This window comes from Canis aureus, chromosome 7, assembly GCF_053574225.1.
Source record: "Canis aureus isolate CA01 chromosome 7, VMU_Caureus_v.1.0, whole genome shotgun sequence".
In the NCBI taxonomy this organism is placed as follows: domain Eukaryota; kingdom Metazoa; phylum Chordata; class Mammalia; order Carnivora; family Canidae; genus Canis; species Canis aureus.
Window position 1 is genome coordinate 64,694,195 of NC_135617.1, and position 24,446 is coordinate 64,718,640.

Genomic DNA, 24,446 nt, shown 5'->3' on the forward strand with positions numbered 1-24,446 from the left:
GTCTGCCTCAGATTTCTAAGGTTTCAGCTAAGGCAAAACTCTTTTTCTGTGTTCTTTCTTTCAGATAGTGTTTGAGTTGATTTCAAATGGATCCCTGAGGAATCTTTCTTCTTATTTCTTCACTTCTTTCCTGTCTCCAGCTAACCTATGAAGGCCTCTTCAAAATACCACCAGAGCCACCACAGTTCCATCATGGGGTCTGAAAAGAGTGTTAGCCATTCATGGCTCTTCTGGGTCATGCCTACATCTCTAAAGATGAAAAGCAGCATGGGAGAGATCAGAGGATCTGGAGAAATCAGAATCAGTATGGGTGACAGAGAGGCCAGGAGGCCAAGCCTTACACAAGAGGCAAAGCACACATTCAGGGGGTGGAGAGAAAAATGCAGTGAGAGCAAGTTGGAACTCCATGGATGGTGGGCAAGAGCAGAGAAGCAGAAGGTGAGAAACTTCTCTGCCCCTCTGCAGAGTTGTTAAAATTGCAGTGGCAGGTGAGTGATGCGGGGAGAGAGACATCCCACTCCTCGATTGGTTGTCACAGCTTAGATTCTACCAGAAGAGTCTGGTTTCTTCCATTCACCCAAACCACTCTCCTAGACATAAACTCTGTGATCTTTCTTCGAGGGGCCAGAGGCAATGACCATCCAGATGAGAATCTCAGCTGGGGACTTTTGGTACTCTCTCTGTGGAAACGGAGAGCCTTGTTTTCAGGTTCCTTCATTCAATGAGTGGGTCTGAGAAGGGACTGGGGATTTGGCTGCATTTCTTGTCTCTTCACTTACCCTCTCTTACCTTGGTGACCAGAGCAGGGGCCCTCACCTTGAGCTGAAACCCCCAGCCTTTCCTCCAGGTTCTGTAGCTGTGCTCTGTGCTCACCATGAGTATTAGTGACAGATGGGTGCAAGCAAGTAAATCAGAGGACAGGAGCCACAAGAGAGAGGATCAAGCAGAAACACAATTCTTCCTCCTCTTTCTCTCTGTCCTCCTGGCCCTTTTAGATTCTGTTTGTGACCATTATCTTTAATGGATTTTTTTTTTTTTTTGGTTAGAGGCAAGAAGCTGGAAGACTATGGTCCTATCAGTGGAAAGCATCAATACCAATAACACCAACTGGTTTTACGACATGACAGAGGAGAAATAATCAACGCATAAATTAGAGCTTTAGCTTGTCGTAAACTCCGGAGCATCAGGATTTAGTAAGGGGAGAGCAGGCCAAGATATGACAAAGTTATAATTGGGAGACAGGAAGTGACATTATTTTTCACAGAAAAATAAAAAGAAGAGAAAGGAGAGAAATTAAGAGAGAAAATGAAATGCACAGTCTTTGCCAGGCTGAGTTACAAATGATCCTTTAAAATTAAAAAATGCCAGGAACTTACGTGATATCAGCATTAGGGTGCAGCCCAAAGACTTCGGGGTTATCTAGGGATGGCAGTGACTGGATGTACTCAAAATACTGATCCAAGGTTTTGCACAAGGGGATTTTATATCCAGTATAAAAACAGAACGATGGCTCAAACATCTTCTCACTGAACCAGACCTATGCAGAAGGGAAAACAGAAGAAATAAAAGTGATGAACGTCTAAATGAAAACTATAAGGAAGGAAGGGGTCACCTTATTTCCATTTTAATAAATTTTTATATTGGGTTTGAAAGGACCTTAAGAAACCCACTGGTAGAAATAATTAGCAAAAATATGAAGAAAAGAGAGAAGCTACATGACACAAAAACAGTGAAGCCCAAGCCTCTCTTGAACACCCAAGAAGGTGCTTGCTAATAGTGACCAGAGAGTGGCCAGCCTTGCAAGGCCACTCTCTGCTCCAATAAACTCGTGACCCTCCATCCTACTTTTTAAGACAAATGAGAACACACTGCAGAGATAAGGCAATAGTCACACATGCGAGAGAGGATCTGGGCATTTCCATGGCCTCCTTTCACCCCCAAAACAGGGTTCATGCCAGGGGCTATGCTGTGTTCCATGTGGCTCACAGCAGCACTGCGCACCACACAAAGCCAGGAAAACGTGACAATTGTCTCCCCTCCCACCCTGAGCTGGAGAGCTCCCTCTGTTAATTAAGTTATGTCCCTGGCCACAAGAAGCAAATGTATCCAACCGTCTTATTGTTTGCCTTAAGACATCCTTTTCTCATTCCATATGAATTGATTATCTGTAACGTAAAAGCCAGAGAACAAATATATACTTGGTGTGAATAGACTTATTCTGAAGAAGAGAAAAAAAATAATGCTGAATGCCTACGAGCCAGATTTGAGGCAATGACTTCAGTGTCTAACAGAGCAATTTTCTCAGCAGGAAGGAAAATAATGGGAAGACAGGAGGAACAGAAGTACAGGCAGGATGTCTGAATCACTCAGAGGACTCAATGTGAAAAGAGATGGGGATTGGGCTTTACTTCAGTGGGTTACACTTTATCCAGCATCTTCCTTCCATCCCCTTCTTCCAGCTCTTTTTAGGTCCCATGATCACTCTGAAATGCCCTGTGTGCTGGTTCTCTCTTCTGCTCCCCCACCCCACCCCACCCCCAGAGACACCTCTCCCCGCCCCCCCCCCCAGATGTTCTATCCTACTCAACTCCTGTGCACAAGGCATGGAGCTTATAACTGGAACAGAATGCAAAGGGGAATCTTTCCTTCAAGGAGCTAGTGACCCAGTAGAGGGGTAAGTCAATTTAAAAACAGACCACCGTCCAAAGGGCACCAAGGTAAGAGCCAGAGGAAAGAAGAATAAGCAGAGTACAAGGAGGCTTACAGCAGGAAGAGAGAATAGCCAGCTGGATGTCAGGTAAGGCTTTATCTGGGGAGTGATCTTAGAGAGAAGCCTTGAAGCACAGGATTTTGATGAGGGAACTAGTGACTGGGGAGACCACACCAGCAAAGGCACAGAGTAACTGATGCAAAAATGTGAGGCAGGTGGAGAAAGTGACGAAATTTGGGGTAAATATTCTTTAGGCGATGATTGGTGTGAACTTAAGAAATAAGGATCCTCTGAAAGTTATTAAAGAGAGTGGTGCTATGATAATTAATTAGAAAGATTGTGTTTTTAGTGATGTGGATGACTATGGAGGCGAAGGCTACAACAGTGACCACGCCGAGTTCCCTAGTACCTATTTCTTCTACATTCCGGTTTCTTCTATCACTTTGTCAATACGCACATAAATTGCCAGAGTCACAAACACACAAACAATTGAGTTTCACCAAATCTGGAGGACATTTGGGGGGATAGTCAAAATAAGGACTAAGAAGTCAACATGGAATTACTTCAGGAGACTCTAAAAGGTACCTTATAAAAGATAAGCAGTCATCCTCCAAGGACAATAAAGTTCTACAGTTGTTGGTTTGAGGGGAGACACAGCCATAAGATGTTGAGAACAGAGAAAACAAACAGGGGTTCAAAGAAAAGCCCTGAGTTGAAAGTCAGAGGGATAGAAGATCCAACTTGAAGGCACCGAAACACAATTTTTTAAATCTTTCTTTTTTATTCTTCATTTTTTTTAAATTTAAATTCAATTTGCCAACAATTAGTATAACACCCAGTGCTCATCCCATCAAGTGCATCACCCAGTTACCCCATGCCCCCACCCACCTCCCCTCCAGCAACTGTTTGTTTCCCAGAGTCAGGGTGTCTCATGGTTTGTCTTCCTCTCTGATTTTTCCCCAATTCCACCCCCTCTTCCCTTATGGTCCCTTTCATGATTTCTCATATTCCACATATGAGTGAACACAGTTAAACTGAGTAGCATGGTCAGGGTAAAGTGACCATAAGAAGGTTAGGCCAGCAGGTCAGAAGGTAAGGCTGAAGCAGAGACTGAGCTAGGAGGAGCATGTGGGCTCCATCGTGCTTTCTACAGCCATCCTCAGTAGGGTTTCCTGGTAACCCTGTGTCCTTATATCCAGAGACCCAAACTCACCTCTCTGGTTATTGAGGTGCCATCTGGAACAGGCGAGGGGAAGGAAGAGAGGAGACAGGAGGCTGACAGGAGTGCAGGATGAAGTGCAGTTTCAAAGGGAGCAACATGTGGGGCAGCCCAATGCTCAGAGAGCTGGAGCCACTGAAGGTGGAGCAACTCTAAGGGAAGTCAGGAGAGAGACGGAGATAAAGAAGTGGGGGCTGGGCAGGGAAGCTGCCTAGGAGCAAAAGAATAGAAAACAGTAGGGTGAGCTTTTCATTTAGAGCAGTAATTAAACTCCAGAGAGGAGAGTGATACCCAGGCCCAGAGGATGGAGAACTGTAGGCTTCAGAGAGGGATTTGGGGCCCGCTGACTAGTCTTTTATTGCCCTGAGTGTGTGTGTGTGGTGGGGGTTGCAGTGCAGTATGGTGGGTGGGGGGGATAGAGAAGAAGAAGAAGAGGGGGAAGACAGGTTCAGGTCACAGGGAGAAACCACCCACTTTGAGGGCTTGAAGGTGCAAAAGCTTGAGTAACAGGTGCTCTTTCTCTCCTTCCCTTTGCCCACAAGCAGCTTTGAGCTGCTATCCAGAGAGCCAGCTCTGGTTCTGACATGGAGGGCAAAGAGGTCTCTTAGAAATCCCCTTCACTTTGCCAGTAAACTGCAGTGTTCTTGCCACCTTTAATTAAGGCAGTTTCAATAAAATCAAGACAAAATGGCTAAGACGGTTGGTTAGTTGGGACTCTTCTTGAACTCTACGTTTTAGAAAAAAGTCCAGGCTATATTTAAAGCTACTATAAGGTGTTGTTTAAAAAGGAAAAAAAAAAAAAGATACTTGATTTTCAGGTTGTGCTCTGGGGTCAGTAAAAATCAATCCAATCTACTCTGTCTTAGATGACTATGACCCCAGGCATATAAATCTCAATCTGCTGAGATTAAATTACGTTTATCATCATCAACAAACATGTATTGAGTGTATCCTAGGTGCTAGATAGAAAGCAGAAACTAGATGCCTTGTTTCTTATTTTAATGGGTTTACAATCTAGTGGGGGAGGCTGAACACGTGTATTAGGATCACATATTCCCTTTCTCACTCTCTAAGGCAACTACTTCACATCTCATCCCCTTTCTTCAAATGTTCCACACTTGCTGTCCCCTCCCCTCAGCTTATGACCTGCATTTCTTTGGCTGATGATGCTTCTTATTTCACTCTGAGCATAGATATGATCAGAAGAAAGTAACCCCATCTTCCCCCACCAAACCTTCCAGTTTCAGCACCCATACCCCTAGACTTCCCCCATCATAAGGAATGGGCTGGCTTCCTTCTATCAACCGGTATATATATTGATAAATCTAAATCACCACTGGTTGTAAAATTATCATAACGAGTGGCAGCAATGGGAATAAAAATGAGGAGGAGCCAAAATGTTCCATGGCAGTAATATGAAAGAAGCAAGTCAGAAGGGCTATAATGTAGGGTTAGATTTTCACTTAAGTAATCATATTAGAAAATGTAAAGACTAAAAATGGAATACATAATTTTCATACCAATATGAAATATAAAAACACATTTTTAAAAAGCAGGAAAGAAGAAAAAAGGCCAAAACAAACAAACAAACAAAACATGTCTAATGAAAACCACAAAATAAGATGATAGAATAAGTCAAAATACAGCAGTAATCACAACAATAAAATGATTAATTTGCCTGTTAAAATACAAGATCTTCAGACTAGATATTAAAAATTTCAGCTTTTCAATTTTCAATTTTGTTGTTTATAAGAGATAAGTCTGAAACATAATGACACAAAAAGGTTGAAATAAAAGGAATAGAAAAATATATACCAGGTATACTAAAATTAAGTATTTCTAATCATTAAAAGACTAATAAAAGTGAAGAGGCAAGGCTCAGAATGGGAAAAGATATTTGCAACCACATAATGAACAAAGAACTTACATACAGAATATGCAAAAACCTCCTATAGATCAATATTTTAAAAAGACAGATAACCCAAGAGAAACAGAGGCAAGAACATACAAGCAAGTCACAGGAGAGAAAACTACAATAGTAAATCAACACGTGAGGGTACTCAAGTCCATTAGCATTCAGAGAAATAAAAATTAAAACCAAAGTCAGACACCATTATATATCCACCCAAATGGCTAACACTCAAGAGACTAATGATGCCCAGTGTTGGTGAGGATGTGGTGAAATGGAATATCTCATTCTTTGGTTGGATGTATTCTTGGAATGACACTTTGGAAACCAGATTGATGAGACTGACTAAAATGGAAAGTATGCAGACTCTATATCCTAGCAATTCAGCTCCTAATAGAAAGGCATATTCATGTGCTCCAAGAACCTGGTACAAGAATGTCCCCAGATGCATTATTTGTAATACCTCCAGGGGGAAACAATCCTAATTTCCACCAATATGATACAATGGAACCCAAGAGAGTAAGAGAAAATGAATAGACTACAGGCAACATGGGTATATCTCAAAATTCCAAATTGAGAAAAATAAGCCAGACACCAAAATGGTAATATACACTATGGTTCCATTTATATGAAGTTCAAAAACAGGCAAAATTGAACTATGTTAATATGACTACTTACTTAGATGGTAAAAGTACAGTGAGAAAGAAATGGTTTGTATAAAAGTTAGAACTGCGGTTACCTTGAGGGAATGGGGAGTTGTTTTTAATTTTTTTTAAAAAATTTTATTTATTTATTCATGAGAGACACAGAGAGGCAGAGACACAGGCCAAGGGAGAAGCAGGCTCCACACAGGGAGCCCGATGTGGGACTCGATCCCGGGACCCCAGGATCACATCCTGGGCTAAAGGCAGGCACCAAACTGCTGAGCCCCCCAGGGATCCCCCAGGGAATGGGGAGTTGTGATGGAGAAGGTGCATGCATGAGTCTTTCGGAGAGCTGGAAATATTCTTTGCCTATATGGAGAGACTTACTAAGCCACATATTTGGTTTTTTACATTTTTCTGTATATTTCATATTTCCTAAAAGTAGGCTGTATTTTTTAAAGATTTATTGGTCAAATACTAAGTACCAATAAAGTCCCTTTCCTCATCTTCCTTCACCTCTCTCAGTTGACTATTTCTTCTCTCTTGATACATTAAAGTACTCAGAGCCCTGTCCTTAGCTTGTTTTCTTTCTCTGCACAATCTTCTTAGATGACGCTTTCATCTGTTGACTTCAAATAACCATCTGTATGCTGACAAATTCCAACTCTTTTTTTCTCTAGCCCTAACCTCTCTCCTGAGTTCCAGACCTATAAATTCAATTGCATTGTTTACCTTCCTTCATTCTTATTCAATAAATATTTATTGAGCACGTAGTATGTTCTAGGTTCTGCTCTGCATGCTGGGAATCTGGCAGTGATGTAATCAGGCAAAGTCACCCCCCCCTTTAGGGAACTTACAGTGTTAGACAACTCCAACTGGGTGTCTAGTGGGCATCTCAAAAGTTACATGATCAGATCTCCTAATTTCCGCCCCCAGCCAGTAATACTCCTTCTGAAGCCTGTCTCTTCTGTAAATGGTTCTATTACTCTCTACCCAATTGTTTAAGTCTAAACTAGTAGTGATCTTTGACTCCCTCTTTTTTGGCCATCAGCATTCTACTGGTATTATCTGTACAATATATGCAACGTCTAATCACTTCTCAGGGTCTCCAGTATTAAAACTCCCATTTTAGATACTCTTACGATCATTCTAACACAAAGTATATAAGACACCTTTTTCTTCCTTAAACCTCAGATATAGAGAGATGAGAAATTATATTCCTTTATTTTATTATTCTCGTGAGTCTAGGCTCCCCCTTTTTTAGAGAGAGAAAATTGGAGAGAGAAAGCTAGTGAGTAGGGGGGAGGGGCAGAGGGAGAGAGTGAATCCATACTCAGCAGGGAACCCAATGTGGGGCTCAATCTCACAACCCTGGGATCATGACCTGAGCTGAAATTAAGTGGGATGCTTAACTAACTGAGCCACTCAGGTGCCCAAGTTTAGGCCCCTTTTATTTTCATTTTCCTCCATTCAGTCTTGATTTCCACTCCCAGTCTCCTTCCCTCAGAGGATATCTATTTAAATGTGCTTCATCTATGTCTTTGTGAAATATACATGTATTACTTTATAGATCTCATTTTATTTTTTTAGGCTGTGTACTCAACACTAAGTTTTAAAAATCTATGTAGGATGTCATATGGATCATTTCTTCTAAGTGCTGCATTAAATTCCATGATAGGTATCTATGACATTTAACTCAGCTATACCTCCATGGCAGACTCGTAGGTTACTTTCAACTTCCTACTACTACAAACAATACTATGAGCAATATCTTTGTACGTGTTCATGGACCTGTTCGCAAATTTCTCTGGGATATATATATAGGGTATATATATATATATATATATATATATATATATATATATATATGCAGTATAGTGGGTATATATATATATACACACTCAGGAGTGGGAGTCTGGTTCAGGAAGTGTCACACACTGGATGTGACTAAATGCTGCCAGATTATATCCCAGAAAGGTGAGCAATAGTATTCCATTGTGCTCATTCACTAATCCATGTTAGGTATTTGTAGAGGATGTTGCAATGCACCACCAGTTCCTTCTTTAGGACCCAAGCACTTGCTCCTCAGCTTTCTGGACTATTGACTTCTAAGGGCTCACCACATTGTCCCTCCAAGGTATTGCCCTGGTGGAAGGGAGGCACCTCAACCAAAGTCATGTCCTGGGAGAAGGGAACCCACAAGCAACCCAAGCAATGATGGTTACCTTCAGCTCCACATACAATACTGCCATAAACATTATTATACATGTCAACTTGTGGACTTTTTCTAGAAATGTTTTGGGATGTGTCTACCTAGAATACTTAATTTCAGTAAGGTTTTCCCAGTTGCCTTCTGGGAGGTCTGTACTGACTTAATCTCCAGTAGCCAGGTTCTCACCTCCATACAGCATTTATCATTATCCACCTTTCTCCACATACAGCTTTAAGAAATACTTGCAAAAATAAATAAGTATTGAACGAAACATCAGATTCCTGGTCAAACTCCAGCTTACCAAAATATACCTAAAGCTTATACTTTGTTGTTTTTGTTAAGGGGACAAAATCATTGAAACAGAGAATTGCCAACATAGGGCCTACTATAAAGAATTCAAATAACCATAAAATACTCATGTATCTGATTTTTCCAACTTAGGTAATGTATATTGCTTCTTTTAACGTGAAAATTTTAAGAAGAGTTTGAATCTGGTAAACACATTTATACCATCTATCACTGATGTGAAAACTGTAATTGCCAACGAATAATTTTCTCTAGAAAATGTTTGCCAATGTGATGATGTATGTGGATTTTACTGGGCACAAAGGGAAAAATGAACAATTGTTTATCCTAATGGAAAAGATGTGAACACTCAAATTATGGTTAATTCTCCAATCACTTATTTGGGGACTTGAAATCTTCACAAGACCTGCACTCAAAGGAATTAGCAAATTAATTGTCACATTTTCATGGAGGAGGGGTAGTGCGGAGAGACCCTGAAAATAAGCAACTCATTTATACAGCAGATAATTCACAGACCATTGAGAGTTGACCACTATTCTGCTCTGGACCATAAGTAGATTGCTAGTTGGTTTGGCTTTGGTTTTGGTTTTGGTCTTGGTTTTGTTGGCTGTTTCTTTTCAGAAGCTCTGCTCTATGGATTTTCCCCCCTAAGTTTGGCTCACTGATTACAAACAAACAAATATTCTTGTTTAAAAGGAAAATGCAATAAACTGTGTCCCATGCCTTTTCTGTAAATTGACTTACTCTAGCAAAGCAATTAAGTAGACGTTTATCAAAGTCGTCTGTCACTCTGCCTCCGTATTGTACTTCTCCAATCATGTACCGAACTGTACTCCATGACACACCCTTTATTAAAAATACAAGAGATTATTCATTGTCAATCCAAATGAGCAACTCTAAACATTTCAGATCTTTTCCTGGAGGAAATGTCTCAAAAACGAAGCACTAGCTAGATCACATTTAAAATGACTCATAATCTTCTGTTACTAACTCTTTTGCTATTACATGGCTGAAACTGCTGGAGTTTGGTCACCGAAGAAAAATCTACAATACTAAATATTGGTGAATATATTACTCATTGATTATTTAAAATGGGGGAAAAAGACTTTTTTTTCACTCTGTGGATGTAATCAACTATAATATTCATTATACTAATGCCGAGCCATTAGAAAAAAGTAGTGTTTAGTGAAGAAAGGAAAAAAAATCAAGTAATCAACGATTTAATAAGCTTTCCTAGTAATATGTTTTCTGAATCAGTATGAGAACAACTAGAAAATTATTCATTCACAGCATTTTTCTACAATGCAATCCTTTGCTGTCTCATTCTATGAACTATAACTAAATCAAAGTATTTATTAATTTCCATAGCAAACTTATTCTAGCAATACATTAGAGATATTAATACTTTTTTTTTCACTTAATACATTTGGAGTAGGAAAAGTAAGAATGCTTGATTTTTTAAATTTACTTTCTTTTGGCTAAATTTTGATTCATTAGCTCCACTGCCTTTCAAAGCAATTATTCCAAGGTTAACTATTATTTGTATATACCAAATGACAAATAATAACAGAATATGAATCCATACGATATAATTTTTCATCAAACTGTCATACTCAATTTAATATCCTTTTGTAACTTCAAGGAAAAATGATGATTTGATTCTAGATCCTCCAGGGGCCTACATAAAAATTCATCATGGCTCACCATCACCATACTGATACTTCAGTATCTATATATAATTAGCTCGAGATCTACTATGAGAAAGAAGAGAAGGAGGGACGGTAAGAAATTGGTATTGAGTTCTTATTGTGCACCATATACTGTGTTTTCACAAATGCTAACTCACTTATTCCTCACAGAAACCATGGCCACCTTGTAGATGAGGAGGCAGGCTCTGAGAGGCTCATAAACTTGCTCAAGATCATAGAAAAAAACAGATTTCCAATCCTTTCTAACACATGTGGATGAACAACTGGGTTGTGTTCTTAGCTCTGTGAGGAGGAAGTCCTTTATTCTCTCTTGTCCATTATCTCATCAGTACAGTGGGGAGAATAGTAATGCCTTCTGTGTCTATCTACAGATGAGATCTTTCATGCGTGAGCACTCTGAGACTTGTGAAATGCTAGACAATGATCAGTGACCATGATTAGAAATTATTTCTGTCTATTTGCATAAGCTTAAACATCTGTTAAGATGTGACTAAAGGTGAGAAAGAACTTTCGCATGGGTCGAGAGATAACATTTTCACTTCTGAAGAGGCATCAGGGAGATGCTGGAAGAAAGGTCTGATATGAGATGTCTGTTCTCTTGAAGTGCATTGGAGCACTTACCTGTGATATGAGGAAGGCCGTGGAGTTTCTGCACACACTGAGTTTCCTCATTTGTGGTCGGTCTCTGTGGTGTGTGCACGGGAGAGATTTGAGTGGGGGGGGGGGCACACGAATATTCAATCGGGGTCTGAATGCACTCCTTATGGGCAATAGAGGTGAGGGGAAACGACTGGACCAGTAAACAAGGGATCAGAATGGGGAGGCCCTGGGGGAACCTCAGCAGGTTCAACTGTATATTATAGACTGAAAAAGTCTATAGAACCTTGATTTAAGGACAGCAATAAAAGTAGGGAGAAAAAGAATAATTTCACTCACTTTTTTAATATCACATTCATCAAGGTGGTTCTGGATGAACTGGACACTGGCTGAAAAGTCAGCAGAATTGAACTCATAGGGAATATTCCATCCTAAGGGACCAAATTTCCGCCGCTCCTTAACAAGACAAAGGAAAGTAAGTTGAGATTTTGAAATCGAATGCAGCTGATTTCTCCTGTTATCATTAAAACACAAAGCACAGGAAAAGGAAGGCATGATAGGGAGATAAGGTGATGTCATAAAAGAACAGTATACAATTTTGGATACCTTAGCCACTAAAATATTATTCCATGGCTCTCTTGCCAGGTGGTTTGCCAGAACAAGTCCTCAAACACTTGCCAAGTTGGGAGTTCTTGGGTTTAAAAAAAAAAAGTCCAGGTTTCCATCGCCAATTCAAAAAAAAAAATGCCTTAGGTGCTCAATAAATATCTGGTAAATGAGCTCATATGTTCTAAGTTAGACTCTTAAAAGTTTCAAATCTTAAGTGTAAGAGTTTGAAATTTTGTTTTTCCAGTTGAATAACTTAAGCATTCAAGAGTATTTAGACACCCCTACTAGTTTTACTCTGTAATCTTGCAATTTCAGACTCTGAAAACCCCCCATCTCTATTGTAAAACATGACACATCCCTCTTAAAACTTTCACATTTCCCTCATCTGTTCCCTTCTATGGAAAAAAAGGTGGCTAAATGTTTTGAATTGCCAAATTACCCGGAAACAATCCAAATGGGCTCACATAAAATGATTCAATATTCTGGAGACCATTTTAAATGTATGTAAGAGTTAGAACCGGTACTTCCAGGTTCTGATCACCTAGCAAACCACATAGATTAACTCAGATATCACTATACCATTAGCTTTCTCTGCCCTGGCATACAACCAGCCTCTAAGGAAGGTCCAATTATTTATTTGGGTTAGCCTCTAGCCCTTTGACCCTAGTGGCTGAGGTGAGAATCCATGAGGAGAGTAGAATCCCAAGAATCTATGGAAAGGAATAATTCTATTTCTTTACCTCTTAATATATACTAACTTTTGTTTCTCTCTTTTGTTTTCCCTAACCCAACACACACAATCTCTCTCTCATGATGTTTTGACAAGTCATTCCAATACTTTTTACTACAGCTGCTCCATGCTTTCAATCCTAATTAAACCACCATTTAAAGGAATTTTAGTTTAGACAAGCTCGTGGAGAGGTCAGAGAAAAAAAAATTCAGAAAGCAAGAAGGTTTAACTACTGATTTTCAGAATATGCTTTTAAAATATTAAGTAAACCATGAAAATTAATGTGGATAATTTGGGTCCAGATGTCCTGACCCTGGGAGATCAGACTGTTAAATAAAAATTCAAACAAGTAAATCTTAAAGATCTCCATGGCTTTATTGAACAGTTGATGAATCAAGTAGCGTCCCACTTAGCAAATAGGAAAGAGCCTTGAAGAGCTACAGAAAAAGAAAAGTTTTTAAAGGCAGAGAGGAGATGACACAAGGAAGTGGTAAGAGAGAAAAAGGATTATTTGGGTCAAAGGATTATTTGTCCCCCTTCCTTTGGGGAACAAAAGAGGTCTACTAGGGGTTTACCACACTAGCACTGACCAGGAAATTTCAGATTAACTGGTTAAAATTACATTTCCTGGAAAAGTTTGAAATTGCAGTTAGGTTATGTATGATTTTTCAATTTGGTGATGTGGGCTTAGCACAAGTAACTCTATTGTGTCTGTTGTCTCCTTTTTAATAAGACTGACAGCATACAAATAACTCTTAAAAAACTAGTACACTACTAACATTACTTCTAGACCTATACTTCTTTAGGTTAGGTTGTCAGGTACTAGCATTTTCTATGGTGTGACTCCCATTCTCATCTCTTAGCTGATAAAAGTCGGACAGCCAGCCCAAGAAAGGCCAACCAGATTCCTCCTCTCAGGAATTTGGACTTAGGGTTCAGAATTGCTACCTAGAGTTTACTCTAGTTAGAGTAAATTAGTGAGACTTGGGGCAGCCCCGGTGGCGCAGCGGTCTGGCGCCGCCTGCAGCCGAGGGCGTGATGCTGGAGACCCAGGATGGAGTCCTGCGTCCGGCTCCTGCATGGAGCCTGCTTCTCTCTCTGCCTCTCTCTTTCTCTCTGTGTCTCTCATGAATAAATAAAAATCTTAAAAAAAAAACTAGGGAGACTTTAAACTTGAGAGCTGTGAAGCATAATCTTCCCTTGAACACAGAGAAGGTGAGAAGGAGCAGAGGTGCCCTGACCAGTGGTTTTATCCCAGGTGCATAAGGGGGAACCCTGGCTCTTAAAGGTGTCAGCATCACTCGATGGCTGTCTGCTTCCTGGTATCAGTACTCATGTTGCCATGATGTTTTTCTAACTGTTTCGTATTGAAATGCTTGGTCCTGTAAACCAGATTTTGAACCTTGATAGTGAGAAACATGTATCCCATTTTTGTCTCCCCTTTGTTTCCCCTTTTTTGGGGAAAGGATTATGATTGTGTAATAAATACTAGATTGATTAATGATTATTATCAAAATGAAAGGCACTCTCCTTCTCACCCTCTGTGGGGTCATTTCTGAGGCTGACACAAATTCAAAAGAATTTCTTGAGTGGATCTCAGAAACACTGAGGTGAGCCTCCTCCAAGTTATTTTGAAGCAAGAGTAAGTTGAGAGTGGGGAGTGTGATATTAACATGAAAATGCATTCAGCTAAGCCTTGAGTCTCTGGAATTTCTTCCATCTTGACACCTTCAAAAAAAAAGAAAGCTAACTACTTATTGGTGAAATGAAAATGTTTTCCCATTTTTAAAAAAGAAAATCAACTCTAAAATAGTTTCACCTATGTTTGACTTAATTTTTTTTAATTTACTGTTCAATTAGACAGGAGACTGAATGAAAAATAATTCTTCCTTTCCAATTACTAGAACTGCTTATATTGGCTCTATGGAAACACTCCCATTTATACGCACTGAGCCATTGCAATTCTGTTGCTCCTTAAAATGTGATCTTTGAAAATTGTTCCAATGCTGAGATTTGCTTCACTTTATGGTGTTTACTATCAGATTTCATTTAAAGCATTTACTTTTTAGGTTGGATCACTAAAGTCATAGACTGTTTAGCTTATCTTGGGGAAAAAAAAGACAAGATCTTGGGGGGTGACTTTTCTTTTACAAATGAAGTAATTTCAATTTCTTGAAAAATTTTTTTTGTATTCACTCATCTCTCTAAGTGACAATAAAGAAATAGCCCTGAATTATCATCATGGAATACTATCAGAACAGACTCAAACCATCAGAAGAAGAACTAAGAACTCACTTGGAAGCTCAGGAGCAGGAGGCTTTGCTAGAACTTGGAATATTTGGAATACTGAATCTCTTCAGTTCAATTAGTATTCTTAAAACTATGGGATGAGTCCCATGTGAGACAATGGAAAAATATTAAAATCAATGTATTTTCAAGAAGTTTTAATCTGGTTGAGAAAATAAGACTTAGAAATAAGGAAAGGACAATGTGATAGTGACTATAATTAACTGTCAAAATATAACAGATGATAAGCCTGAAGAAGACATTCAATCAGAGGCTTCTGGGAAGAATGTAACTGAAGCTAGTCTTTGAAAAGGAGGGAGAAAAGACTTCCAGGCTTCTCAAAAGCTATGAGGAAAGACTGGAACACAAAGCTCAGATTCATCAAGCAGGAGGCTACAGGTAAGTGGTTTTACTGCAGCAGAGAGTGCCCTCGTGGGAGTAGCTAGAACTATGTGCTCTCATGATGATTCAGGAGTGGCACATAGATATGAATGTCAGAATAAAGAGTTAAAACCTGATTCAACAGAAGGGAGTTATTGTTCATTATTAAGTTGGAGAAGGGTGATCTTATTTTATTTTATTTTATTTTTTAAGATTTTATTTATTCATGAGAGACACAGAGAGGGAGAGGCAGAGACACAGGCAGAGGGAAAAGCAGGCCCCCTGCAGGGAACCTGACGTGGGACTCGATCCCAGGACCCCGGGATCATGACCTGAGCCAAAGGCAGACACTCAACCACTGAGCCATCCAGGCGCCCCAAGAGTGGGGTGATTTTTAAGAAGACTAGTCTACTCTTTACTGAATTTGACTAATATGGCTCCTTCTTTGTATCCCAAAGAATCTACAAAACACAGAACTATTAGTGAAATATGGAAAACATGGAATCCTCCTTTGGACACTGAAGACAAATTGCTCAACGTAGTCATCATCTTAATGATGTTAAAGCCATTTCCAATTTTATGTTAAACTCTACCTCAGCCCAATGAGCCCACCTCTCGACAGCCCAACACAGAATCATTTCAGCTGCATCTGCAAAACAAGTTTCTCTTTGGAACGTCACAACCTGTTTCTTTAATTACTGGAGCTCACGTAAAATGAAAAAAAATGCAATCCATATTATAAAACATATGGGAAACTTTAAAAGGTAAAAATAATGAACAGAAGTGGCCAGGACCCCTGGCAAAAACTGCCAAGCAAAATGTAAAAGTTCTTTCTTTAAACCTGTATCATATTACTGTAATTATTCTGAGGATATTTAAATGAAGAACTTTGTAATCATGCCTCCCCAAAGCAAGAACTTCCTATGCAGTATTAAACTTGAAGGGAATGTTTGTCAAGGCTCAAACTTGAGAGAGAAAACAAGATGTAGGAGAAGAAAACACTTTTCTGAAAGAAGAACTGCTGGCAGTGGATTTCCTTGGGCCCTGTTCCATGCGGCCATTTTCATTTCATATTTAATTATTTTTAAGAGCCAGGATAAAATATCCAAGTCTGCAACTGCCACTGCAAGCCCCTAGAGCTCCTAATCAATGACTTTAGCAAGAAAACTTCACAGACTTGTGCATAAGCCATTCGAAAAGCCCCAAAAAGTGGGCCTCAATGTGGGTAAGCCAAGGTGATGAGGAGAAAAGTTCTAAATCACGAAAAGGACACAAAAGTGATGAAGGACGCCTGTCTTAAGGGCAGTGGGTATTTGGCAATTATTCTCAATTCTTGTTGTGTATTAGAATCACATAACAAGTTTTTAAAAGGACTGAGCATCCCACCTTGCTGCCTCCTTCCAGGGATTCTGGGACCCAGACAATGCTGAGAACCATTTCATTAGACATTCATTGGGTCCAATGGACTCTTCAAACAATGGATAGTACACTGACCATCAAAGGACAGCACACTGACCACCAGAAAATGCTATTCTGACTTTCTGCAGGAGGTATTGGGAGGACACCACAGATGTTAAGTATTGAGTTTTAAAAGAACAGGACTTTGGAGGTAGATATATTTAAAATTAAGATCCTGAAGGGTTAATGTGGCCTTGCTCTGAAATCCAGAATGCCATTGCACTGGAGTTTCTGGGAAACCATAGAGAGATGATATAAAGGCCAGAGGGAAGATTCCAGTGAGAGTAATCTCCAAGAGGATGAGGAAATGTCCTCAGGGAGTAGTGGCCAAATAGAGCCAAGGCATCCACTAGCATGTTGGGGATGGTGGGCTCCCATGGGGATGGTAGAGGGCTGGCTGGCTAGGACAGAGATATCACCTGACTGCTGTAAGAGTGCTGTTGCTATAGCAACTTCTTGGCCTATGTAGATGGTAAGTTAACCTGGCAGAGAGGAGAAAGAAGAGGAGTCTGGGGCAAGAAGAACTCAGTGCAACATTGGCTTATGTATTTGCAAGTTCACATGGAAGCACCCAGGGCGCCCTTCTACTGGGTAAGCCTGCTCCTGCCTCAACCACAAAACAAACCACACTATTTGCTACATCACCCAAGACAGTTGTCCTTGACCAGCCAAGTCTACTTCCCCATTGTATGGGAGAGGAAGAGTGTTCATTTTGTTCTCTGTAACAGTGACTGAGGTCCGCATAACACATGATGCCCTTGAGTGGGGGTGAGTTGATGGCATGATGCCAAACCACAGTTCAGTAAGGGAATTACATGGAGGTCACACAGCTCTCCCATTTGACCTCTATTTCACTACCAGGTTCTGTATTCTGAGGTGTGATGGGCTCCAGCACAAACTCCTCCCCAGCTCTGAAGCTTGAGATTATGGGATATGAACAAATTCCCTGTTCTTTTTGTGAGTCTCTGCAAGGACAAATGCATAAAAATCATATTTGTATAGAGCAAGGGATATCTAGGTTAATTTGGAGGAAATCAGTCAATCAGTTAACAAATCAGGTGTTTGGCTATTATGTCCAACAGTAGTAGAGAAATCTAAGTCACAATCAATCCAACCCAGAACAGTCCTTTTAGTAATGGCTGCACTTCAAACTTTAATATGCACATGAGTCACTGGGGCATCTTATTACAATGCAGATTCTAATTCAGCAGGTCCACGGTGGGGCCTGAGATCCATCTCTTACAAGCTCCTGGGCCATGTGGATACTTCTGGCCCAGGACCACAAGCCCCTCAAGAATGCTGCATTTTGCTATCAAGCCAGCTCCATCCTAACAAGTAAAAGAAAATAGTTAGGTGTATCACAGTAAATATTTCTGCTAATAAGAACAGAGGAAACCATGCTTGAATTATCCATGCTCCCTGTGTAGTCATAGAACTTGATAACAGTCTTAGAAATGGGAAAAAACTTGAAAGATCACCTCCTTCTGCCTCTAAACACACAGATGGGGAAACAAGAGGTCCCAGGAGGGACAGAGCTTGACTATCATCACACAGCTAACTAATTTCATGGCAAGTCTAATGCGGCAGCCTCCTGGTCCTCAATGATGTGCGCTTTCTGGTGCACTGTGACTGGATTTTAAGAGACATTCAACTTCCTAGCTGTATAGACCTAGCAATGGAGACTTTTCTGTTTTAACCCAAATACAAGTCATGTCAAATGCGAGGACCCTTTAGTCCTAGGACCGGCCCGTGGACCTGTTGTTCTTCTGTGTAGCACTTGGATAATGGCCACAAAAATATAGGTTGCCACACTGACCATATGGAAAATACCCCCAATTATCTCCCCATGATAAGCCCAGTGGAAGAGTTGAATCATCACTACTGGGAACAGAATCATAAAATATATTATTTGTGAATTGGGAATTAAATAACAGAGTTAAAGTAATATTTGTATTAGAGTATGATAAGGCCTAGCAAAACAAACAATTCCCAGATAAGAACGTATGAAATAGGCTTCAATGACTTGAAAGCTATAATTTACAATCCAAAGGCCACAATGGAACTTAGTAAAAATAACCACCCGCAAAGTGTTTAGCCTGATTTTAACTCTTTCGGGGTTCAGGGGCCGATATACAGGAGATGCACAATTGTCTCCTCTCTGCAGTCCTCTCCCCTGGCCACCTGGGAACCCAGTAAAGTGGCAGGGACAAGGGGCCTGAGAGTAAATCCTCCAAATATGTTCTGGGATGAGCACCAAATTCCCCTCCACCTTTGATCAGGGTAGGGAGAGAGGAGGTGAAGCTCTGCATGCTGCTGTACATAGCTAAACCATGACTCCTGGTACAAGCCAGGTGATTCATTCCATCCTCACTCCAGCCTCAGTGAAGGAAGAAATGTAGAAAGGGTTAAAGGAGGCTGTTCATCCTCTCTGACGTCAAGGAGTGAAACAAGTACATTAAAATTATACAGCTTTCAAGTATAGAACAAAATATAAAATTAAATGTAGAGATGCCTGGGTGGCTCAGTGGTTGAGCATCTGCCTTCGGCCCAGGGTGTGATCCCGGGGTCCTGGGATCAAGTCTTGCATCGGGCTCCCCGCAGGGGGCCTGCTTCTCCCTCTGCCTATGTCTGCCTCTCTCTCTGTGTCTCTCATGAATAAAAAAATAAATCTTTAAAAAAATCAAATCAAATCAAATGTAGAACAAAGCAATAAAAAAATGAAAATACCCTATAGACAAGTGGCTGTGGAGCCATAAAATTACCAGACTGATATATAAGTGTACAGTAAAACCAAATCACAAACAACTTGAAAATGACAGCTAACTATTGTCCCTCCCAATATCACCACTGCCTTCACTGGTAGGCTTAAAATATACTTCCGTGCTAGGCAGAAGTGTCGGGCTTGATTTTTAGATCTACTGCCTATGAATTTAACCTCTCTGAGCCTCAATTTCTTCATTTTTATTTTTTCCTGAGGTGCAGCTAATTTATTTTCACACACTAAAGGGAGTGGGGGGGATGGACCCATGGTAGGGCTGAGGCTGTGCTGTCCCTGTGTCTAGTTTAACAAAGTTCTCCTGTTATTTAGGACAGTCCAAGGGATAAATTCCTGAGAGTCTGAGGCAAATCACAGGCTTTGGAGTCAGACTGGTTAGATAATCTATGAGAAGCATGTAGCAAATAGCTGATGCTCCTGCTTTCCTGTCTTCTTAAAAGTACTACTATCTTTATTCGTGTCTTTATGCATCTGGACATATCATCAATCAATTTCCTCATTTTTAAAATGGTGATAATCCGACCTCAAGAAACGTGGCTGTTAGTATTACATGAGATGGTGTACATAACATTCCTGGCCAGCACAGGCACTTTGAAAACCAAATTCCTATCTAAAGAATCCATGTTCAGCTCACAGATATTTATTGAGCTCCAGTAATGCCCTGGATGCTGCTATAATGGGGGAGAGTCAGCAGGTACAAAAAGCCAAAGCCTTTGTCTCCAAGAGTCGTACACTGTCATGGCCATGGTAAGGGGCAGGTGCAGTACACAGACAGGTACATACTATGCCAGGTGGGGCAAAGTGCCATGAAGGAGAAAAAAAAGCAGAGCACGGAGAGCCAACAGTGCAGCAGAGAAACAACATGGCATCATTAGCATCCCCCTAAATGTGCAAACTGCGCTCAGAAGTTACCTGCACAGTGGAGTGTAAAAACGCCACTGTGTAAAGCATCGGCTTCCACATGGGTAAGTTACTGATATCCAGAAGGTCTTGATTAATTCCAGCAAATGTTCTTTTCAAACCTGCGCGTATGCCTTGGGGTGGCTCATTGGTGAATTTCAGAGAAGTCTGTCGTAAAAAGTAAATGGTGATTTTGTTTCTATAAGTTATTGTAAGGGATAAAATAGACATTACAGTATCTCAGACAGCAGTGTACCTATGGTACATAAAATGTCAGCTGAACTTCAGCACTGCGTAAATTAATGACATCAATCATAGCTGAGACCCCATCAATCAGTACTGAGTCTTAGAATTCCTCTGTGGAAATATTTGTGATATAATATTGATGATTATAGTCAAGATTTTGACAATTACAGTATAAGATCTTGCAGAGTCGAAAGCCTTGTCATGTTTTCATTTTTCAATAACCCCCTATGCCATCTCTATTAGAATGGATCGAAAGCCTTGGATCGAAAGCCTTGTCATGTTTTCATTTTTCAATAACCCCCCTATGCCATCTCTATTAGAATGATTCTCAAGGAAACGACACTTATTTCACAGTAACAAACCTGAAGCAATGTAATTGGAAATCGGTCGTGGGGCTCAGTAGTTATCCACACTCGGAAAGAATCATCATTGGCTTCTGTGGTAATTAAAGTCTCTAGCAATTCTTCCATGAATTCCAGGCCAAGGTGACAATTTTGTAGTAATACCCAGCCACCCTGCATCCAAAAATGATTTCATATTAGTTTCTTGTCACTTTTTTGCAAGGATTTTAAGAAAAAAAATGTACAAATTAAAAAGCAAAAACCCTTTGCTTAGGGCATGTAAATACTCTGTTTTGAGTACTTATTTTTTAATGAAATGATTGTACATAAATACAAACATTTCTTCTGCTACTGGTTAAACTGGAGCCAAGTAAGTTGAAAACGATTGTACTCTGACACCCTTGGTTCAGAAGGAAACAGAAATTAAAACCTGAAGTCTTGTTTAAGTACAGTCTGTGCACCATCTAATGGTGGGAATGGGTATTTTGGAATTTATAAAAACTCTTCCTAAGGTAAATCAGAACTGACTCATCCCCAAACCAAATCATCCAAAGTCACAAAGAGAGATGCACAGTAGCTCATGAAAGTCGGAGTCAACTCACTTGGTGACTTGTGCTACCAGAATACTACATTTTATTCTTTGTCATCACTCTTATCATGTAGTCCCCAAACCACTAATCTTACTAAGCACTATTTTAATACTTGGTAAAACTATCTCTAATAGTATAAGTCACATAACCATCACTGCAGTACGAGAACACAGACAACCTTCCGATACCCTTATATCAACAAGATGAGATCAATACAGCTACAAAATATTGAGCGCAGTAAATAAATGGCTCGTGCATTATGCCTTCTACTGTGAGAGAAAATACAACTCAGACTGGCTTAAACAGCCAAGGGACATGTTGGCCTGACAACTGGGGTGTGCAGAGGAGGATGGACTTCACAGTTAGTTTGTACCATCGTGGATCCAGTCAGTTGCTGATTCCCCATTTCTTTCGACAATGTTAGCTTTGTCCTAAATATGATGTCCTCCAAGTGTGGCAGTGTGGCTGCTCCTATTCATGGACTGTTGGGTTTTTTTCCGCCTCATACTATCATTATTATCAATACTTATCCCACATTGAGAAACAGAACATGGAACTTATGAAAGCTAATATTCCAAAAAAGGTTAGTGTGAATGCAGTATTGAAATTTAAAAGTTTCTCATTCGTGGAAACTAAAGAAATGATTTAAAGTCCAGAGCTAAACTGTCAAATCACTCAATGGAGTGAATCATTTGAGCTGAGTAAAAATAATTATACATAACTGCCTTGATATATATAAATTAGATACAATATATTATTGAATATAATTAAGTGATAAAGATAAAGGCTTCGGGCACTTGAGAATTAATGACCAACTTGAGAATTTGATGGACCAAGCAGAGACTTATTAGCTCATTAACCCTCTCTAGTCATTAATTCACAAGGAAAAGCTGCACCAAAATTGCTAGAAACCTTATGAGATCAAAAGCTTAAACATAAACTGAGATCTTCCCTTTTTTAAAAATAAGTGGTACGATTTCTTATCAGAGCTGAAATTGCTATCTACCAAGCATCTCCAGATAATTAATGTCCTGTGTATTTATTAGATGTTCTGGAAAACATTTCTTAGCATTCCACCCAGCTTGCAATCAATAAAAACTATTACCAATATTTAAACACAACATCCTCAAATATTTCTATTTGTCTGAAACTACCCATTAATTAAGAAAATAAAAGTCTGACTTTAACCAAAAATTGAAATTTAACTGACTTGATCTGTCACTTCTTAAACACTGTCAATATTGATTGCAAAATTCCAGTTATAGCTGCGTTCTTAGAAACCAGGGAATGTGTCTGCCTAATTGTCAAAAAAATATTTAGTAAAAATAAGAGCTTATGCTATGATGCTATGGAAAATAAAACAACCTTTTCATGGGGACATCAGATTTAAAATTCATTGGTAATCAAAGGTTGACTACCCATACATTTAAAAAATGGAAAGCTGATGATGGAGCATCCCTGACAGAATGATTCGGCCACCACTGTGGTCCCAGGTAGACCTGGTAGCCAGAGGGCTACCAGGAAGAATGATGCACCAGCACTAGCTGCTCTCACTACCTACCTGCTGCATAGACATCTGAATCAGCTTTCGAGCGTGTACCTCTTGTCCTTGCCCCATTGAGATAGTTCTGCATTCTGTAACATAGGAGAGGAATCGCTATGAGGAAACGTAAATTTTATAACAGCACTGGGACAAAAAATTAATTTCTCAATGGCTATAGCCCCCCGTGGCTTCTAAGAAGACCCCTTGTGATTAAACAGGTATGGCCTTTGGTTGTGTTGATGCGAGAAATGGGTGAGGCAGAAACTGGAAGCACCATGGGGAAAGGTGAGGGCAAAGGGAGAGACAGAGGGCCTGACACTGGGCTTTGAGAGAGTTTGGGGGTATTTGGAGAGAAGGAGGGAAAGGACCGATGGTGGGAGACACAGCTACAAAGCTATCACAGGTATTTGGAGGGAAAGAGGATTTTTGAGTTTTGCCATTTTTAAAAAAGATTTATTGGAGAGATCGAGAGAGGTATGAGCAGGAGGGGCAGAGGGAGAGGGAGAGAGAAACTCAAGCAAACTCTGCACTGAGCATGGAGCCCGACGTGAGGCTCAATCCTAGGACCTTAAGATCATGACCTGAGCTGAAACTAAGAGTCAGACACTTAACCAACTGTGCCTCCCAGGTGCCCCCCCATAGGTTTTTTTAAAAAGATTTTCAAAAATTTATTCATGAGAGACACAGAGAGAGAAAGAGAGAGAGAGAAGCAGGCTCCATGCAGGGAGCCCGATGTGGGATTTGATCCCAGGACTCCAGGATCATGTTCTGGCCCGAAAGCAGGCGCTAAACCTCTGAGTCACCCAAGGATCCCCCATATGTTTTGATTAGAATCTTTCTTTGGTGGTTTCACAGGTGCTTCAGTGAACATTTAATTGGATTTTTATTCTTTTAAGATGTCAGGTTTGCAGTGCTTCCTGGCCATTTTGGTTTTGTTTGCATGGCTGTCCATTTTCTGAGAGAGAAGTCAAGGCGATTGGGCCCTAAGAGGGCTACATTAGGGGTAACTGTGCCTTAGACTGGATCATCACCTTGGAATTGAGTGTGAAGAGAAAGTGGAGGCCACCCTGTGTAAAACAACATACATTACCCATCACTCTGCTGCTCATGCTGCTTCTTCCATAGCATATTGTGTACTTTTCTGATTAGCATATTATACATTCATTTGTTTTTGGATAATTGTCTGTTTTTTCCCTCACACTAGAATGTGAGCTCCAGGAGAGGGAGGACTTAGATCCTGGTGGCTTACCCAGCACCTAGACAGTAGGTAGCACTAAGTA

At 40.2% G+C, this 24,446-nt stretch overlaps 1 protein-coding gene across 3 annotated transcripts in view; it reads right to left on the reverse strand.

Moving 5' to 3' along the window:
• The window catches only part of DNAH8 (dynein axonemal heavy chain 8), a 363,336-nt gene that overhangs the window by 42,044 nt on the left and 296,846 nt on the right, over positions 1–24,446 (reverse strand). For 2 of the 3 annotated variants that reach the window (XM_077904163.1, XM_077904162.1), the window contains 6 exons: positions 23,185–23,258; positions 21,055–21,207; positions 20,459–20,614; positions 11,646–11,762; positions 9,745–9,846; positions 1,377–1,537 (listed from right to left, as the gene is read on the reverse strand). In XM_077904163.1, the coding sequence (XP_077760289.1) occupies positions 1,377–1,537; positions 9,745–9,846; positions 11,646–11,762; positions 20,459–20,614; positions 21,055–21,207; positions 23,185–23,258 (763 nt within the window). Of the gene's footprint in view, positions 1–1,376; positions 1,538–9,744; positions 9,847–11,645; positions 11,763–17,954; positions 18,099–20,458; positions 20,615–21,054; positions 21,208–23,184; positions 23,259–24,446 lie in introns of those variants that run through there. The other variant, XM_077904164.1, reaches the window with a different exon arrangement.